Source organism: Melospiza georgiana, chromosome 18, assembly GCF_028018845.1.
Source record: "Melospiza georgiana isolate bMelGeo1 chromosome 18, bMelGeo1.pri, whole genome shotgun sequence".
NCBI lineage: Eukaryota > Metazoa > Chordata > Aves > Passeriformes > Passerellidae > Melospiza > Melospiza georgiana.
The window spans coordinates 4,103,065-4,120,044 of NC_080447.1; the positions used below are offsets into that span (position 1 = coordinate 4,103,065).

Below are 16,980 nucleotides of genomic sequence, written 5' to 3' on the forward strand. Positions count from 1 at the left end.
ACATTATTTTCAATGCATGTTAACAAGTACAAAGCAGGGTTTGAAATTCTTTTTTAAAAGCTACATTAGAATCAGGGGTTTTAGTTAATTAGCAAAGACTATTATGAAAGGTACAGTGACAATATTTGGTCTCTGAATTTTTTTAAAAAGCATGAGTTTCACAGTATCAAAAGTGCTTATTAAAGAAGTGTAGTGTAAAAACTGATAGGATGGTTGTGGTTCTGAGGATGAATAATTTAGTGGCTGTAAGAAAGGTTACTGCAGCATTATACAAATTGAACAGTGCTCAGTTCACATAATTTCTTTTCATAACAATAAATATAAATAAATTTACAAATAGTAATACTGCCTAGCACAAGAATAGACAGAAGCACAATACACAAGACTATAAATCTATTTTTTTAAAAAATCCTAAAAATCTGCATAATTCCTAAAATCCTCTAGCCAGTGATCAGTTTAAGAGTTCAGTAGTACCACTTCCTTCAGGGGTGAGGACTTTTACAAATCTAGATATAACAGTGATCTGCTAGGGAGGTGAGTTTTCCTTTTTTAGTGGTTTTGCTCCTTTTTTCCTACCTCCTAACAATAAATTAACAACAGTTACATCAGAAAAGTGTTAGTGGTGCAAACATCTCCAGGAACTGGGGGAGGTCTTTGTCCAATTTGGCAAATTAAGAAAAAATGACACACCAGGGGTACAATCAACTAACTTGGGGCTGGCCAGCCCCTTGGCTTGTGGTGGCTTCTGTGACAGTGGTGACACAGCAGCTCCACCTCGGTGTGTAATAAATTTAATTCCCTTAACCTGGTGATTTTTAGCTCAGTTACATTCCAGTGAAAGTTCCTGCTGCCTTCCAGGTTCTTCTGGAGAGCTCCCCAGTCCCACAACACAAGTGTCCATGCCCTTGCCATGGGGGAAAGTGGTTTCACAAGTCCCAGCTTGATTTATTTTGGCCTCACACGCTGTGGAAGCAGCCAACGCATCCCAAAGCAGGACGAAGCCCTTGGAGCTTCCCGGTCGGATTTCAACCACGGGGAAGAACCGTCCCTCGGGATCTGCGGAACGGTGCCAAGCTCAGAGCAGAGGGATGGGTTTGTTGCCTTGGGGGTTCATGTACTGAGCAGCTGCCACATTGTCCAGGGTGGTGTAGGTGGTGTAAAGGCCAGTGACCTGCAGGTCGGAGAAGGAGCGGTCGCTGCCGCTGGACGCGGGCGTGAGGCCGGGCGTGCCCAGCTCGCAGTCGGAGAGATGCAGGGGGGAGTTGCTGAAGGCACCCAGGGTGTCCAGGCTGAAGCTGTCATCCTTCATCTCCTCCCAAATGTTCCCTGGAAAAGATGGAATCCTGCTCACAGCAGCACATGCCCAGTTCCCCGGGGCTGGGACTAAAAGGCTTCATTTGATGCTTGAGTGTGGGACTGCGGTGGTGCAAGGGGCAGCAAGTCTGATCCCCCAAATCCTGTGATTCCAGACCTTTCTGGGCAGCAAGAAAATCCCCCAAGTCCTGTGATTCCAGACCTTTCTCCAGCAAGTGTCTGATTCCCCAAATCCTGCAATTCCAGACCTTTCTGGGCAGCAAGTGTGTCTATCTCCCAAATCCTCTGCTTCCAGATCTTTCCACACAGCATCTCTCTACCTGTGCTCTACCCAGGACCATGTCAGGCATTGCCACAAACCAGAGAAGTTCTACTTGCACGGAAGGAGAACCCCAAAGCATGTGGTGTCCCACATCCACCTGGTTGGACACCCCTGCTTCCCCCACTGGGGCCAGGAAGGTGTCCCACCTTTCCCACCTGGCACAGGGACAAAAATCCACTGAGGGAACCCCAGCCGTGCCCTCCCAGAGCCTTGCCCCGTACCTTGCAGCGCGAAATCCATGATGCTGGGATCCAGAGCATCCACCTCCGTGCTCATGTCCACCGCCACGTTGGGGAAGTCGGGGGCGCGTCCCATGGGGTGGTGGGGCAGGGGGCTGTGGCTTATGTCAGGCAGGGTGTGCAGAGGAGGGGTTTGTGCAGGTGCTGGCGAGTTGGGGGCGAGGCGAGCCTGGGTCTGGAGCTGGTGGTGCAGCGGCAGGGGCTGCAGGGACAGCGTCATGATGGGCTGGGGCTGGAGCTGGGACACCGAGATGCGGCCCAGGGGGGGCCCCTCGGGCTCTGCCTGCTTGCTGGGCCGCCTGCAGCTCTCGGGTCTGTCGGTGATCAGCTTGTCCAGCTCCTCTGCCCGTTCCAGGGAGGAAAAGAGATGCTTTAACACGTTTGTTCAAGGCGGTGCTGCCCAAAGAACAACTGCGTTTGTGGCGCGAACTGATTGTCACAGTGTGAGACCCGGCACAGGCTGTGACTGTGCAGGGAGCAAGAAATGACATCTAATTCCTTCCCCAAAGCCATGGTTATCCCTGACTGAGCCAAAGGAATGATCATGCAACTGCAGAGCAGCCCAGGCATCCCTGATGGCAGCTCACCCCCAGCTGTAGAGCTCTGTGGTCAGAGAAACACTCAGAATTCTGCTTATCTATAAGTACGAAAAAATTCTGCTTGTCTCCCAAATAACTGCAAAAAACTCCTGGCTGCTGCAGTGGCCCTTTTGCTTTTAAACAATAACATGTCATTTGTCACTGACTGCATGTTACTGATTTTGTAGCAAAAAGAATTCCAGTTGATTTTGTCAATTCCGAGCTCCTGAAAGCTTCTAAAATGTGTTTCTTTATAAATAAGAAATGTTATAAATAAGGGAGGGAATTATACATAAATAAGCTATAAATAATAAATATATTATAGAGAATATTCTATATAATAGATATAGACATATAATATAATATAATATAATATAATATAATATAATATAATATAATATAATATAATATAATATAATATAATATAATGTAATATTTTTATATATAAATAAATAGATAGATATAATATTAGATATATATCTATTTAGATCTCTATATATTAGATAATATAGATATAGATATAGACACATGATATAATATAATATAATATAATATAATATAATATAATATAATATAATATAATATAATATAATATAATATAATATAATATAATGTAATGTAATATAATATAATGTAATATTTTTATATATAAATAAATAGATAGATATAATATTAGATATATATCTATTTAGATCTCTATATATTAGATAATATAGATAATAGATATAACTACATAATATTTATATGTTGTAGTTAATATAGTATAAATAATATTAAATTCTATTTTATAAATAAGAAAATGTCTTAGGAAGGGGAGATTTTTGCAGAAGAACAGGCAAGAAATGGCATTAAAATGCTTCTCTATGAAAAGTGCATTAAATATGGCTGGATATTAAAATATTCCCCCAAACTAGCCCCAGAGGCAGAGGAGCCGTGCAGGGAATGCCATGGACGAGCAGGATGGGGAATGTGGGCCCTACCTGGGTTAGCCATGCTCCTGTGAATAGCAGCCAAATCCTTCCTCTTCCACTTCTGCATCTCCTCCTCCATCTTGTCGATCTTGGCGGGGTTGAGGGCCCACAGGCAGCCCTTGCGGGACGTCCCACTCAGTTTGTTCTCCACCTTCTCAAAGCACTTGTTCAGGGACAGGTTGTGGCGCACGGAATTCTTCCACCCGTCAGGGGCAGTCTGCGAGGGCAGGAAGGGGTTAATGGGAGCGGCCATGATATTTCCTGAAAAATCCCCTGGCCAGGGTTTTTTCTCCTGAGAAGCCTCAGAAAAGAGATGTAAACAACAATTATCTGATCACTTCTCCCTGTGTTTTGCTGCTCTGGAATGTGGCAGGTGCATCTTTGATTGGTTCCATGTGAGTTGTTTTTACTGAATGACCAATCCCAGTCCAGCTGTGTTGGACTCTCTGGTCAGTCATGGGTTTTTATTGCCATTCTTGTCTTCTCGTGTATCCTTTCTCTTTCTTTAGGATAGTTTTAGTATATCATTAGTTATGATATATAGTATAATATAATATAATATAATATAATATAATATAATATAATATAATATAATATAATATAATATAATATAATATAATATAATATAATATAATATAATATAATATAATATAATGTAATATAATGTAATATAAGGTATAGTATGATATAGTATGATATGATATAATAGTATATTATACTATACTATACTATAAACAGAATAATATGATTAATACAATATAATTAATATACTATAATATTACTATACTATAAATAATATACTATTACAACAGTATATATTATATTATATTATATTATATTATATTATATTATATTATATTATATTATATTATATTATATTATATTATATTACTTATAGTATAATTATATACTATATAATATAATATAATATAATATAATATAATATAATATAATATAATATAATATAATATAATATAATATAATATAATATAATATAATATCAGCCTTCTGAGAACTTGGAGTCAAATTCTCATCTCTCACCTCGTTGTGGGGACCCAACAACACCACACCACGGGGGAAAGGGGGCAGGGATGTGGCATTTCCGAGCTGGGGAAGGCCCAGGTACCTTGAAGTAGGGGAAGTGCTCCTTCATGAAGCTGTAGATCTCGCTCACGGGCAGGCTCCCAGTCTTGCTGTTCTTCAGTGCCATGGCAATCAGACAGCTGTGGGCAGGAAACCCAGGAATGGCTTGGAATCATGGAATGGCTTGGGTGGGAAGGGACCTTAAAGGCTCATCTAGTTCCACCCCCTGCCACCACCTTCCACTAGCCCAGGTTGCTCCAAGTCATGTCCAGCCTGGCCTTGGGCACTTCCACAGCTTCTCTGGGCAGCTAGTGCTGGGGCCTCACCATCCTCACAGGGAGGAATTCCTTCCCAATATCCCATCTAACCGTGCCTCTGGCAGTGGGAGCTCACTCCTCCTGTCCCGTCACTCCACACCTTCTTGTGCTCTGGCACCCTTGGACCCACCTCTTCAGACACAGACAGCTGGGATCCTGGGATGCCTGCTCCCAAGGGCTCAGAAGTCACAGAATCACGGGATGAGCTGATTTAGAAGGGACCCACGGAGATCACTGAGTCCAGCTCCTGGCCCATCCCCAAGAGTCACACCACATTCCCAAAAGGATTGTCCAAACCCTTCTTCTTGGGCTCTGCCAGGCCTGGTGCTGTGGCCACTTCCCCGTGATCCTCAGGTTTTACTCCTCTGTGCTGTTACTCTCTCACTGCTCTCCAGGAATAACTTCCCTTGTTCACTCCTGCCACCCCTCAGAGGCAGCTCCCACGCAACTCCTGCATGGATGGGGGGATTTTTGTTCCCTCCCAAAGGACCCTGACACCCCCAGGACAGGCTGTGGGCACTGTGCCTCCTGCTCCCCACTCACCTGTAGGAGTAGATGGGCTTGGGATAATGCTTTGGGTGCAGCTCCTGGGCAGAGTGGGGAGCCAGGCGTGGCTGGGAATAGTGTGGCTGTGTCCCATAGGATGTGTTGTAGATTGTTGCTGGGTTACACTGTGTGCACAGGGAAAAGAAGGGAAGTGACAGATGCAAAATGTCCACTGGGGTGTGTGGGTTTAGGGATATTTTGGTTTTCTTTTAAAAGATATCTAGATTTGATCTTGGCAGGTACTTCCAAGACAGACAACAAGCACATACCAGTACCTGCTGAGGGTTCTGGGCCAGGGCAAACACCTGCTGGGGGTGAGGAGGAGGAGGATGAGGAGGATGAGGAGGGAAGAGCTGTTGCTGTGTTTGCAAACCAGGGGACAGCTGCCCACCCACGGCGTAGGGGCTCATCTGCCAAGAAAAACACAACAGTCAAGGAATGACCACCACCTTATCCCAGGAGCTGGGGCAATAAAGACCCACCAAGGCCTGCTCTTACATTGGCTCCATGTGTGGAAATGGAGTTGAGGCCCAGGATTCCCTGGGGGAGGCTGGCCTGGACGTGGATCATCACTCCGGGCGCCGAGTGCATCGCGCTCCCCACGGCACCTGGCACGGAGAGAGGAACGCAAGGGATGCTCCCATGGAAGCACAGCTCAGGGAAGGAAGGGGGTTAATGGACGCAGCTGAGCACAGGGAAGCTCTGGAGTGGAGAATCCAACCTCCCTGGCTCTTCACAGCCTGCCCAGATGACATCAGCTGCTCCCAAAACTCGTTAGGCAGGGAATGAGAGGCGGCAGCTGTTTAACAGCCCACGGTGGTGACACAGACACTGCGTCTTACAAAAGAGAGACAACACGCTCAGCATCAGCTGGATTTGTGCTCTCAGGCAGGCAGGGTGACACTCTGAGCTCTGTGATGTGTGTTTGCCTAAAGGATGTTCACAAGGGAAAGAAAGGAGTTCAGCCAACACACGCTGCAAGGCTGCAAGAAGCAAAGAGGTGTGAGGTAAATGAGGTGCCCTTTGCTTTATCAGCGTTGAAACAAAGCAAAAAGATTAATTATCTCATTTCAGAGGTGTTGAAAACCTCTGAAAGCCAGGACTTAAAATACCTCAGCCCAACAGGGCACCAGCAGCTGCACTGGGCAGAAATTCCCATAGGATCTGAGTGTTGCCAGTGCTGGAGCTCTCTCCCTCTTGGAATGGGGGGAAAGGCACCAGCAGAGCCCTCATGAGAAGCCAACAGGCTCCAGTCTTTGGACAGGAAGCAAAATGTGAAAGGATGGGGAAAAGGGAGCCTGAGGGGGAGTGGCAGGGGCAGGCTGTGCTGTTTAAGGAGCAGTTATTCCCTTTATTTCCCATTTCCCATTTTCCACCCCACAGTACCTGTCTGCTGGAGCATGGCACTCTGGGCCCCCAGGCTGAAATCCATTCTCCCACTGGCCATCTGCTGGAGCCGAGGCACATCCACGGATGTCAGCCAGGACAGGGACTGCAGATCCCCCGGGAGCTCATCCTCACTCAGCTGGGAAGGGTCTGAGGCCAGGAGCCTGCAAAGCAGCAGGGGAGGTTAACGGGGAGCAGGAATGGCTGCGTTGGCCCTGGAAAGAGATGGATGGGTGCCAAAGCTCCTGCAGGTCAGGGGGAAGAACCACCAGGCTGGAATTCTGTGTCCAAATCCAGATGTGCCCCGTGGCTTCACAGCTGGGTTCTGACACCCTTCACCTGGTGTTGTGTTCCTTTGTCCAGTCTGGAACATTTTGGTTGAGAAAACCTCCTGTGGAGCATTTGTAGGGGAAGCAGGCCCAGGAACCCAGCAGAGAAACTGCCTGGAAACAAACCCAAACTGATTCCTGATTTTCACATCTGTCAGAAATTTGCACTTGTTTGGCTTTGATGGGAGAGAAACCAGGACTTATAACCTGGTCATTCTGTATTAACCCTGCAACTCAGAGCCTTGGAAGGAGCTCTGTGCCCAGCTCCTGGGGAATACATGTGCTAATGCTGGAACACCTGGAAAAACTTCTCCCAGCCCCTGGATCCTGTCAGCTGTGACAGATCAACATCTGCATAAAAAGAGCTCCACAGACTGCTGATAGCTTCCATTCAGATACATGAAGTTATTGATACTTAAAAAACCAATTTTTTAGGCAGTTTTTGACAGAGTAAAGGAGCAGAATGAAAGGTTTGAGACTGGAGGCACCATATCTGCCAGGCACCAGCAACAACAGCAGGCACAGCTGTGACAGGCTGCTTTTGGTTTAAAGCTCTGCTTTTGACACCTTTTACATGCTCCAGATCACCTGTTTTGCTTTGCTTATGATAGAGCATGTGGTACAAAATGAGAATATTGGAATATATTTACAGTACTCAAAAATTCCTGTGTGGTCCAAACTCCCTGTTAAAGTCAATAAAAGAACTCTTGCAAATGAAAGGCTAAATTAATTAATGTGGAAGAGTATTACAGGAGTCACTGGTACCTTGAGGAGTAAAGCAGTAATTAGGACATGTCAGGGAGTTGTCACTGACACCAAGGGTAAGCCTAAAGGGATTCAGATCCAGGAAAACATCTTTATCTCTCAGAAGAAGACAATTTAGTTGGATGCAGCTGATTTTGCTTTCAAACCCTTTTGCTTTCAAACCCTTTTGCTTTCAAAAGCTCTCAGAGATGTGTTAAAGTGGTGCCTGCTGCTGATGCGTGTTTGCTGCCAAGTGATGCTGCAGGAAACTTAAATAAATCTGATCTCTCGCTGAAGCATCTTTTATGCTTTACACGACTCTAAATCAGCTTAAAAGAGCAAGGCACAACTCTAGTGTCTGCCTGCCCTGGAGCTCTCAGCTCCTCTATTCAGGAATTCCAGAAACACCTATAAAGGCTCCCTGAACCACTGTCGGGGGGGAAAAAACTAAAAAATATATTTTTGTTTGCAAAAAGATTTTGTATAGGAGAAAAGCGGGGGGGAAATCAACACGGGACCAAGAGCCAAAGAATAAAAAAACCCTCTTCAAATCTCCCTCTCAGCCTACCCCGCGTTCTCTCTCCTACTGTAGTTATAGGGCAATAATTAGCATTGCCATGGTTACGCCGTTATTTGGCCAGGCTTGGGGACTTCCATCCATTAAAAAAAAAAAAAAAAAAAAACAAAAAAACCAAAAAAAAACAAAACAACAAAAAAAAAACCAAAAAAAAAAAAAAAAAAAAAAAAAAAAAGCAAACCCCATCATCAGGTGACGGCTCTCCCGGCTCGGAGATTGGCTGGATTGGAAGAAAACAGGGGCATGAAATGATTTGAAAACCGGGCAGGCTCGGGGGTCGCTCGCAACAGTTGGTTGGGAGCAGGGGGAGCCGCGGGCCCTTTGTGCGCCCAACGCCCGCCGCCCCTGGCACGTGTCCCCTTTGTCTTTGGGGACCCCGCTTAATTGTGCCACCCCCCGCACCCGCTCCCTCTTTACAAGCCTCCCATTAATCTGCCCCGAGTGACAGGCGACACACAACACACGTCCCCTCGCCATCTGGCACCCCGCGCCCCGCCGGCACGAACGGGGTCAGCGCTCCGCATCGTGCAAACGCAGAATCGCCCAATTCTGCGCCATCGGGCCCTTCCCCCGGGCAGGATCGGCGCTCCCGGGCCGCATTCCCGGCCGTTCTGCTGCCCAGCCCTCGCCCGGGATGCTCCCAGCCCCGGGAAGGTGGGACAGCGTGTCCCGCTCCGCATCCGCGCCAGGGACGCGGAGAGGGGCGAGGAAAGGCTCTGGTATAGGATGGGAAAGTGTTGTTAGTGCACGAGGCTCTGTTTTAAATGGATATGAAGGTGTAATGGTATTTAGTAACTAGAGAAGTGCGCAAAATGGCTCTTTGTCCAAGTCAATGGTCTTCCCTTCCCTTCCCTTCCTTCCCCTTCCTTCCCCTTCCCTTCCCTTCCCTTCCCTTCCCTTCCCTTCCCTTCCCTTCCCTTCCCTTCCCTTCCCTTCCCTTCCCTTCCCTTCCCTTCCCTTCCCTTCCCTTCCCTTCCCTTCCCTTCCCTTCCCTTCCCTTCCCTTCCCTTCCCTTCCCTTCCCTTCTTTGAGTTTACAGTAATTCTTTTAAAACCACCTCAGCCTGTTCACTACGCTTTTTTAAAAAAATAGATTTGCTACTTATCAGATTAACATCCTGGTAAAAATGAAGGAAAAAGCAAATTCAATCAGAATTACACCCCTGCCCATGGCAGAGGGTTGAAACAAGATATTTAAGGTCCCTTCCCACCCAAACCGGTCTGGATTCTGTGATTATTTGATAATTCTGCGATTCCATGATTTGATAGTTCTATGATTCCACGGTTTCAAGTTTAAGGATTATTCTTCAGGCTGCCTTCAAAACCCATGTTGATTTCTCTCATGTCTTAAAGAAGGTGAAATTTTAAAGAATTCCCATTGCTGCCTGGCTGAGGAGCTTTAAAATCTGGGAATATTCTGTAGCATAAACCCAGCACATCTCCCAGGCCAGAGGCTCAATTTCTTCCAGTGAAGAAATTCTAATTTAACTGCAAAAAAAAAAAAAAGAGAGAGAGCCAAGCACAGGAATAACCAACACTGTCATCTCCCGGGCTTCAGTCTTCCTGACCTCAAAATTGCCAGCTACAGATCCATAAATTGGAATACCAGGTGGGATTGGATTCAGCTCCCCACCACAACCTTGCTCATCTCACTTTGGAGGATAAATTCCAGGAGGACAAACTCCAGGAGTCAGAGCTCCTGCCTTTGGCTGGGTGTTCACAGCCCCTGGCACAATGGGGCACTGTGGTAAAAGCAGCCTTTCAGTGCATGTAAATGAGATAAATAGTGATAGGCTGTAATTAATGCACTGCTGAGCCTCCCCTGCTCATTCCCAGGGCTCCTGGAACAGAACCCCAGCAAGGGGAGGCTGCAGCCCCACCAGAGGTGCTGCAAACATGATGTTGTTTTTTTCAGAGTGTGGTGAAATGATGCAACTCCACTTTTACCCCTCTGCAGTAAAATATCCCCTGCTTCTGTTTGTCTCCTGCAAGGATGAGAATCCAGAGGGTGCTGAGGGTTTACAGCCCAGTTCTCCTGTGTGTCCCAGGATGCTGATCCTGGGAAAAGTGCCTGGAAAACTGGGTGTGATACAGAAATGCTCCTTGACACTGTTAGTCTTTACAATCTGCTCTGGAGTTGTCTGCCCAAAATATTTATTCCCATCAGGAGCACCTTGGAATGAGACCCCTTTCCAGATCTGATCCTGGCAAAGTTCACCAGAGCCTGCCAGCAGCACAAAATCCTCACTCACAGCTACCTAAAGGTTATTTTCACCATTTTCCCCCCACCATCAAGGGCATCCTGCTGGCACAAGGTGGAATTGGGGTCATTCCTGGCCTGGCCTTGCAGGAGTTTAACACCAGAGCTGGATCTGAGCCTGTGCTCACCAGTGGGGCTTTGCCACCTTCCCTCAGGCTGAGCTCGAGGTGGTTCCTCCCCTTGGGAACCTCTGCCAGGGGAATTATCCATGAATTATCCACCTCCACATTGCCTAGGACGGTGAATTCATGGCTGCAGACTGTAAGGATCATCTCAAGAACTCATCAGCTCCACCTGAAACAGAGCCAGGCCAAAAGCCCACAGCTGCATTTGGGATATTCCAGGGTTTTGAGTCGCACTCAGTGGACAGGGCTATTTCCCATTTTCAGCACTGAGTTTTTATCCCAGGCTTAGGTGACACAACTGCTCAACAGGCAGGAGCAATTGGGTGATGAGTTCTTAATTAACTGTTTGCAATGGTTTCTCCAGTCAGAGACAACTGGACAGGAAGAGTCCAAAGCAAACCTCTTCTAGAAGTGGTGTTTTCCTTTGTCTGGGGTTACACAAAATCCACAGGGCAAGCACAGGGAGTTCTTATGTGCAAGACAAGGAGAAGATTTGTATTGTGACTCTCCATCTGTGTCCATGGTGAGAAGTGTCCTCTGTTTTACTGAGGGACTCAACTTCCCCATCTCCTTCAGCTCCTCATTCCCTTTAAGTCCCTCCCCTTCATTTTCCTGCCTCCCAGGTGCTTTTCCTCCCACTGTTTTCTGGTTTCCACACTCACACCACCTTCCAACTTGTTTCTGTCCCAGCCCCTCTCCTGCTTTACCAGCAGCTCCCAGAGTTTTTGGTCTGTGATTTCTCCCTGAAGGCACAACACACACACCCAGTCCCACACCATCATCCCACCCCTCTCCCTGGCTTCAAGATTTCTGGGTTATTTCTGGCCTTGCTGGAAATCAGAACAGAAATTAAGTTTCAAGAGGGTCCCTCCTTATCTATAACTCTAGAAACACAGTGTCATCAGAACAAAAACTAGTGAGGAAAAATTAAATATCATCAATAACCTGGTAGGTGGTGATGGTCCCCTTTCCTCGCACCATGCTGGACTCTGAAAATCTCCTGCAAAGGTACTTGGCACAAAGAACAAGCTACAGCTGCACTCCCTGAGCCTTTTATCCATCCTAGCTCCCCATTTCACAGCCCCCATTACACCAGTTTGCTGTGGGATCAGTGGAAACTGAATTACAGTGAAATGTGTAATGCTTAAACACAAGAGGAAACAAGAGGTGATGGCAGCACTGCACCCCCAGCCACTCATTCCCGGCTCTGCCCTAACCATCCCTAGGCTGGGATTTGCCAAATACAGCTGGGATCTGACTCTGGAACCTGTTTGGTAAAAAAATCCCAAACCAAACAACTCAAAAATCAGCCCTTTGACCCAAGTCAGAACAAGCAAAACGTGCTGAAGCACCAGGCACCACAGGAATGCTTTATACTAAAATCAGGACCATGGTCAGACTGGGGAGCTGCTTTTTCCTAGGGAATTGCTGTTCATTAGCCCTGGAGCCTTGTGTGGGTGTCAGAGCAGTGTGGAGGGGATGGATATCAGCTCTCCAACCTGTCCCTGGGCAGGGCTCTCAGAACCCCTCAGTCCCTGGGCCTGCAGCAGCTCCTCTTCCTGCACATGAGCCTCTGGGATCCCTCAGGAATGCTGGAAAAATCCCAAATCCCTTTCTCTATCCATGTTTTGGCCTTTCTGAGGTAAGGGATGAGCCCTTTCTGCTCTCACAGGACCTCGAGGTGCTGCCCCAAACCAGCCCCAGGAGAAGCAAAAGGCCACAAATTTTATTCCTCCAGATCAGCACATTTCAGGAGTGCTGAGGAAATGAGGAAACAGTTGTGCTAATCCACTTAAATCAATCCAGTTTGACTGATTCCTTGGAGGTTTCTCACTTTTTTTTCTTTTCTTTTTTTTTTTTTTTTTTTTTTTTTTGGAAAAGAATGAAGCCACTCCCGTGCTGGAATTCCTGGGGCACTGCGAGTCATTATCTCAGTGCCTGTCACAGGAATGTCACAGGAATGGACACTGGCATTTTCTCCAGGAACAATTAGGGTGTTGTTAGTGATGCATTTGTAACCTTTTTGTGTGCACACTCCCATCCATCCATCCATCCATCCATCCATCCATCCATCCATCCATCCATCCATCCATCCATCCCAGGGCACAGAGGCGTCACTTGCTCTCCAGAAACCCCAGACATGAAAGGACAACAAATGTGCTCAAATTAGAGATTTGTCATCTTTTTCCACACTGGAATGCTGTCACATCTGGAATTTATGGAGTACAGCAGTTCTGTGCATCTTAATCTGATTTTACACTATACTGTGGCAACATAAAGTAATTAAGGAAAAAATTGATCAGACTAATGAGCTAATGAATATAGACAATTCTTTAAGAATCAAAGAGATAATTAAAATGGGGTAAAGGACAATATAATCTACCAATATACTGAATTATTAATGATTAACACCTTTTCATCAAAAATTTAAAGCTTAATTCCCATTTAACATATAGAAAATGCATTGCAAGGCCTTCAAAACTCTCCACAAGGCTTCTGTCAACTGGAAATACATAATAAAACAAAAAAATAGAAATGTGGTCCTTACACCAAATATTGTTGAATCAGATCTTAAAATCAAAACGACAGATTTCATATTTCAATTCAAAATATTGCTTGAAGGCTGCAGCACCCAGGAGCTGAAGAACCTGGATTATCAGGAATCAGACCATAAATTCCATGGGAAAAGCCTGGAGCTGGCTCCTATAATTTGTACAGGTCTGTGCTGGAGCTACCACGAGCCACCACTGTATAGAAAACTCGTGGTCTGCCTGTGCTGTGATTTAAAATCAAAATACTGGCACTAAAACATGTTAATTATTAATGATGATTAACAAGGATGAAGTACTAAGGGTTAAAAAATCTCGGTGTGTTACAACTCTCTATTTTCATTCCCTTAAATGCAATATGAGATTATTAGAAATATTTGTCAGCCCTACAAGGGTAAATATACTGAATATGGTGGTATTTTCTGTAGGAAACTGAGAGAGGCAGCTGCTAAAATAAAATAATTACTTTGCATCGCAACCAGGCAGTGACAGCACCATAAAGACAGGCAGTGGAGGAGATCTGATGGCCCTTAATCATCCCTGTGCTGTTTAATATCCCAGAGCTGCACTGCTGGGAGGGACGTTTGCCTAAAATCATTTTACTGGGGTGCAGAAAGTCCTGCGGCCAAAACTTCATCACCACCCCGAGCCACAGCAAATTCAAATTCACTGCAGAGGCTTTGGAGCTGCGCAATTCAAAGATCTGCTAAAATCAGATTTTTGCCACATTCCCTTCACAAAAAAAAAAAAAAAAAAAAAAATTAAAAAATTTAAAATAATTATAAAATCCCAAGTTTTCCAGCTGTAAGCACAGCCTGCCTGCAGACTGATGGGTGTCTGGGGGTTTGATCCCCTCCCTCCCCAGCGGAGCCGGGGCTCCTCCAGGTCCAACTGTCCCATTGAAAGGCTCCAAATGAGACAGAAGAGTATTCTCAGCACAGCCCCAGCCTCCCACTCGCTAATTGGAGGCCATTCCCCATTTTGTGGAGCCTTGATGCTCCCCCATGGAGAACTCAGGACTGTGGGTTCCAGTCTTGGACTGTGGTGACAGCAGGAGAGTAAACAGAGCTGATAGAATTTGACAGGTCTATTCTTTTCTTAAAATCATTCAGTCTAAAAGATTTTCTTTTACATAATCCAAAGTGTTTTCTCATGAAGTAGGACAAATACTGCTCTGCATTTATGGTGCAGTTCAGATTTTATGCATTTTTATCAGAATTTGCCGCTATTAAATGAGGTCAAATTATTTGTTTTAAAGCCGTGGTAAAAAAAAAAAAAATCACAAGTGGGTGAAAAACTTTAGAGAACTGAGCACAAAATGTTTCACAGAGGACTCAAAGCTGGTTTTTAAAAGGACAAAATAAGAAAGTTATGATTTTTTTACTGAAATAAGATAAATCCTATCTTTCTCCCCCCAAAAATAATTTTTTTCCCTGCAGCTCTGAGTTAAAGAACAGTTCTCTCCCTAAAAAAGGGGCTTTGTTAAGATGGTGAATTCTGCAGGGCACTGAAGACCCAGCCTTAAATCCACGTCCCCAGAAGTCCCTCTCACCCACACCCTTCCTTAAATCCCCCAAAAATTTCTTCACCAATATTTACGCAGCCAAGAAAAATGCCCCGAGCAAACAGTGCCTGGGCACAGAGCAAAGGCAGAGGCACAAACCCTTTCCCCAGAGGCTGCAGGGACTAAAACAAATCCCTGGCTGAGCTGCAAGAGCCTGAGCTGCAGCCTTTGCATTTTGAATAGAGAGAGGCCAGGAGAAGAATACCTGCAGCAGCCCCAGGAAAGGTTGCAAACCCCTCAGGCTGGGAGGGAGGATTCTCTCAATGCTCGTTTTATGCGTTAAAACAAAAAGAATTAATTTCCTTCTGGTTTGCTTTTCTGTTTTGTCGTGGGAAGTGGGACGTGTTGTGTGTGTTCTGTATTTGTTGGAGCTCTGCATCATGTGACAAAATGTAACCTAACATAACCCAGGGCTCTGTAACTCATGCAGAACCCTCCTGCAACCTCCAACAATGCTTTGAAATGATAAATGGAGGCACGGCGGTGCAGGTAAATTAAATTATGAAAGGCTCTTTGGCAGAGCCAGGTTTGTTCCCACCCATATTAAAAGCCCTTTGACAGGTTGTCAGTGCTTTGGAGGGCTGCACAAGTGCTTGTTTTAATTAAAAAACTCCTCCAGTGTCTCTTGCTCAGTCTCTCCATGACTGCTCCACAACAATGCAAAAAGTGATCTGCAAGGGAACTTTTAAATTAGTATATTTTAACGAGAATCTCCTTCTGTGGCAGCGCTCACACAGGACAGAGAATTTACAGAGAGGTCAGCCCAAGGTTTTGGAGGTGTGTTTATCAAATATAGGTTAGTATCAAAATCAGAGAATCACAGAATGATTATGGATGTAAAAGACCTGCAATATTACCAAGTCCAGCCTTCATCCAAATGTGAATACTTTAAACAGGAATGTTTCTGAATAAGGAATGCATTGTAACTGCTCATCAGCCTTACAAATCTTATTTAGAGTGGAGAAATAACTCAGATAGCTTTAAAAAAAATAAAGAAGAAGAAGAAAAGTGGATTTCTACATACTAAAAGGATTTTTTAGGAAGCAAGGAGGAGGCAGCAGGAGTGCAGTGCACGTTTTTGAGACGGAGCAAACCTCACCTGTACTCCTGCGAGGGGTGGTGGTTTTGCCCTGAATTCCTAATGATTCCTGACATTATGGACGGGATATCGCTCTCTATCATCTCCTGGGGAAGCAGCAGAAGGCAGCGGTCAGCAGCAGTAGCTATCCAGCACTTCAGCAGCGGCGGGAGCCCCCGAGCCCGCCCGAGCCCCGGCCCCGGGCACGGCACCGGCACCGGCGCGGCCAGGTGCGCTGCTGGCACCGGCAACGGCAGGAAAACATCCCAGGGATGATCCCAGCCCGGAGAGGGACCCCTGAGGGAGGGACAGCTGCCCACGGGGTGAGGGCACCGGGAGCACCGAGCCAGCCGGGAGCGCTCCCGCTCTTATCCCGCAATCAGCGTCCGTCGCATTTTGGGTGGAAAAGCTGCGGGAGCTGCGGCGGCCCGAGCGCGGGGATGAGGGGAGACCCCAGTCCTGGACTCCCGGTCATGCAAGGGGAGCCCGGGGGGATCCCAGCACCGCTGCCCCACGGATGGAGGGAGCCTGGTGCTTCCAGCCCCGCGGATAGAAGGGGAATCCCAAATCCGGGACAATCCCCAAACCGCTGCCCCAGGGATGGAGGGAGCCGGGGAAAACCCCAGCCCCGCATCCACGGGGATGGAGCGAGCCTGGAAAAAAGCCAGCCCCGCAACCTCGGGAGGGGTCAGGGGGAGACGAGGGATGGACGAGCCCGGGGGTCCCCGGGATGGAGCGAGCCTCGGCATTCCCACCGCGCTGCCCCGGGCATGGATGGATGCAGGGAACACGGGGGTCCCCATCTCTGCTGCCCCGGCATGGAGGGAACCCGAGGGTCCCCATCTCTGCTGCCCCGGCATGGAGTGAGTCCGGGGCTCCCCATCCCCGCTGCCCCGGGCATGGATGGATGCAGGGAACACGGGGGTCCCCATCCCCGCTGTCCTTGCATGGAGGAAACCCGGGGGTCCCCATCTCTGCTGCCCCGGGCATGGATGGATG

General features: G+C 46.8%; 1 protein-coding gene across 1 annotated transcript; it reads right to left on the reverse strand.

Moving 5' to 3' along the window:
• Positions 1-1,075: 1,075 nt before the first annotated feature.
• Positions 1,076-16,085, reverse strand: FOXN4 (forkhead box N4). The gene is made up of 9 exons (XM_058037178.1): positions 16,003-16,085; positions 6,757-6,920; positions 5,869-5,978; positions 5,646-5,780; positions 5,368-5,495; positions 4,551-4,647; positions 3,434-3,641; positions 1,858-2,217; positions 1,076-1,326 (listed from the first exon to the last, which is right to left on the reverse strand). Exons 1-9 carry the CDS (start codon positions 16,083-16,085, stop codon positions 1,076-1,078), a joined length of 1,536 nt encoding a protein of 511 aa, XP_057893161.1.
• Positions 16,086-16,980: the final 895 nt, after the last annotated feature.